Below are 3,156 nucleotides of genomic sequence, written 5' to 3' on the forward strand. Positions count from 1 at the left end.
CCGATATCAATGAGATCATTCAAGATTTTCAGTGGAATGAGATTTTATTGATATTCATCAGTATCCATACACGACCAGGGTGTCTACCAAAATGGAAAAATAAAATTCCCTGACTTTTCCAGTCTCCATGAAATTCCCTGACTTTTCCCAGTATTCCAGCCTGGTAGACACCCTGATGACGACGCGCGACGTATGGATACTGAATGTCAGATATGACGTATCCTCCACTCACCTGGATGGTGTTTCTCCTCCATTTCGTCATCCACGTCCGTCACATTCTCCTCTTCATCTCCTTCATCTTCCGGCCCCGTGTGTCCCGCCTCACTGCCCGAATGATCGCCTCCGCCTTTGGATAAGTTTAATACAGGACTATGCCCGTTGGACGAGCCTGCAAATAGACAGCGCCAGATTAGCATGGTGATTACCATTTGACTCGAAAAGTGTGCAGACCCCACATGAAGATCAAAGTAAAAGTTTAGTGTCTTGTGAATCAGTGACGCAGAATATCGTTTAGTTTAGGACTCGATTAATATCAAATGGTGTTATTATCTGACTATTAGGTACCAACCTTTGTAAATGTGACACGTTTCGAAAATATGGGTGCTTTACCAATTGTGCCCCCTCTCCCTCTAAATGCCCGCCGTGTTTGTTTTACTTAAAATCCTTACTCCTCCTTAAGGTGCTTTATAGTAAAACTCACCGTTATGGGAACTTAAATCTCTTGCTTTTTGGTCTAAAGTTAGTGCTCTTTCAGCCTCTCCTCTCTCTTCTCGTAATCTGAAACAAAGGAAGGAATCAGTTTGGTTAGTACTTATTCTGTCAAAAAGTTTGATAATGGTTGCGCAAAGTTGCGATAGAGAATTACTCCGAGATGATCTCTGTCAGATTCCAGAGACGTTTAGGAATAAGAAGTAGTTTTAGTATAAGTTCTACTGCACGACAAGGTTCGGTTCAAAGTCCTGAAGAGCGGAGTTGAAAACAATCATAATCTTAGATCAATAATAATTACCATTCTGGCCAATAAAATAAAAACTATTTACATGTCCGATTGCAGTTCAACTCCCGTGCAGGAGGATATTAATTGAGTTTGATATGTTATTGCGTGCAGACGTAATCGCCTCACAGAGGACAGTGGCTGGCCCCTCGCTGTGAGTAATGTCCAGGTTGATTATCGGCACCTATTTATTACATTTCATGATGTTTAAGATTAATTGTGAAGTAAATGCAAGAGTCGGTAATAAAGTAGTTTGTTTTATTATTAGGAAATCGGTTTAACTAATATAAATTCGTATACTTATATGAGTGAGGCTCAGGGTGGTTCATAATTGTGAAGAAATGATCGGTGATGATTTCATTGCTGAGAAGGGGACGGTTGTTTCATTTGAATCATTAAAGTTGACCTTGAAAACTAATATGTATTGATCGTTTGCCCTGTCGATTTAGTCATACGATTTCAGAAATCTCCAGATTATCCTACCTCTTCCCCCCAAATAAAGGAGACCCATGCATTAGCTATTTTATAAGAGAAGCCTAAATGGCAACCCTTTATACGTGGATATGCCTAAGGTATTCGCAAAGTATCGTAAATCTAACAAGAGAGTTATACGATAAGCTCTGAGATATATCAGAGACAATTGAAGTCATGTGGATGCATGGAGAAGTATTTCAGATTGCAAAAGCTCATCTCAAACTGTCTGAGAAGCAAACGATTGTGGACTTCAGAATATCAGTGAGTAAAATATGTGTGGAGTATTGGAAGAATTCACAAATAATCTTTGGCTTACATTGTGGTCAAAACGTAGTTTTCTCAGACATTTCATCAAGCAGTAGTACTCGTAAAGACAATAAGAAACCCCCTTTCCAAGTTGTTTCAAGGGAAAAAGGATTTAAAAATAAACGTTGCATTTGAGCGCAAACAAATGAATATCTCAGAAGAAAAAATCAATTATCCATTCCATGACAATAATAGCATCACAGCAAACAACAACATTGAATCTCGTATGTGATTTTATGTTGGAAGGGGCGGATAGAAACTTTAACGTTTCAACATAAAAACGGAATAACCAATATACAAGAAAAACATTAAAATATTTATGTCAATTATTCTTCGGTCGGAGATATACAGGTCTTTAAAAAGTTCAAGAGCTGTTCAAGTCACTACTTATACGTTTGCCATTGTTCGTGTTTCAGGTCTAAAAACATTTCAACATTTTGGGCTAGGTCCACAGTATACTTACAACATGTACCGGTCAAAAAAATCTTAATAAATCCAAAACAATAAAAACTCTTGATTTACTATTAAAAACTGATTGGACTTGTACAATCAGATGCGTCACTTTCTTCCATGTCCAAAATCCAAAGTGCTTGGAGATATACGTAAGACGAAAAATATCTAAATCGATACAATCATAACTCAAAAAACACATTTTTATTTTCATGGATAGAAAATTATATTAAATTTATATGATTCAACTTTTTTCGTCGAATTAGTTGGACAGACAGACAACACAAATCTATTGGAGACTCAAATTACAACAAGGCGCTTTTGTTTCAAATGTACTGATTTGATATGATTATGATAAATCCTATCATTATTGTGTTAGGTATTGAACACAGAGAAATCTATAATGATGATTTATTGCACATCAATTGTTTTATTGTTTTAGAGCCTAAAGATGTTTAGGTCCTCATGCGTCAATAGATAACTCAAAAAACACATTTTTATTTCCATGGATAGAAAATTATATTAAATTTATATGATTTCACTTTTTTGGTCGAATTAGTTGGACAGACAGACAACACAAATCTATTGGAGACTCAAATTACAACAAGGCGCTTTTGTTTCAAATGAACTGATTTGATATGATTATGATAAATCCTATCATTATTGTGTTAGGTATTGAACGCAGAGAAATCTATAATGATGATTTATTGCACATCAATTGTTTTATTGTTTTAGAGCCTAAAGATGTTTAGGTCCTCATGCGTCAATAGCGTAGACTCGATGTTTGGTGTCTGCTAGAATCTCTATGTGGGTTTTAAGAGCCTCTTAGGTATCAGGGTGTCTACCAAGATGGAAAAATAAAATTCCCTGACTTTTCCCGGTTTTCCAGTCCAATTTTTCAAAATTTCCAGTCTACTTTTCCAAGATTTTCC

General features: G+C 36.2%; 1 protein-coding gene across 1 annotated transcript in view; it reads right to left on the minus strand.

Annotated features, from left to right (window-relative positions):
• The window catches only part of LOC103511308 (dachshund homolog 2-like), a gene marked incomplete at its 3' end in the record, with an annotated part of 111,573 nt that overhangs the window by 14,254 nt on the left and 94,163 nt on the right, over positions 1–3,156 (minus strand). The window contains exon 5 of the mRNA XM_026825113.1: positions 233–388. Within this exon, the coding sequence (XP_026680914.1) occupies positions 233–388 (156 nt within the window). The remainder of the gene's footprint in view (positions 1–232; positions 389–3,156) is intronic.

Source organism: Diaphorina citri, unplaced genomic scaffold, assembly GCF_000475195.1.
Source record: "Diaphorina citri unplaced genomic scaffold, Diaci psyllid genome assembly version 1.1 scaffold699, whole genome shotgun sequence".
NCBI classification, from domain to species: domain Eukaryota; kingdom Metazoa; phylum Arthropoda; class Insecta; order Hemiptera; family Psyllidae; genus Diaphorina; species Diaphorina citri.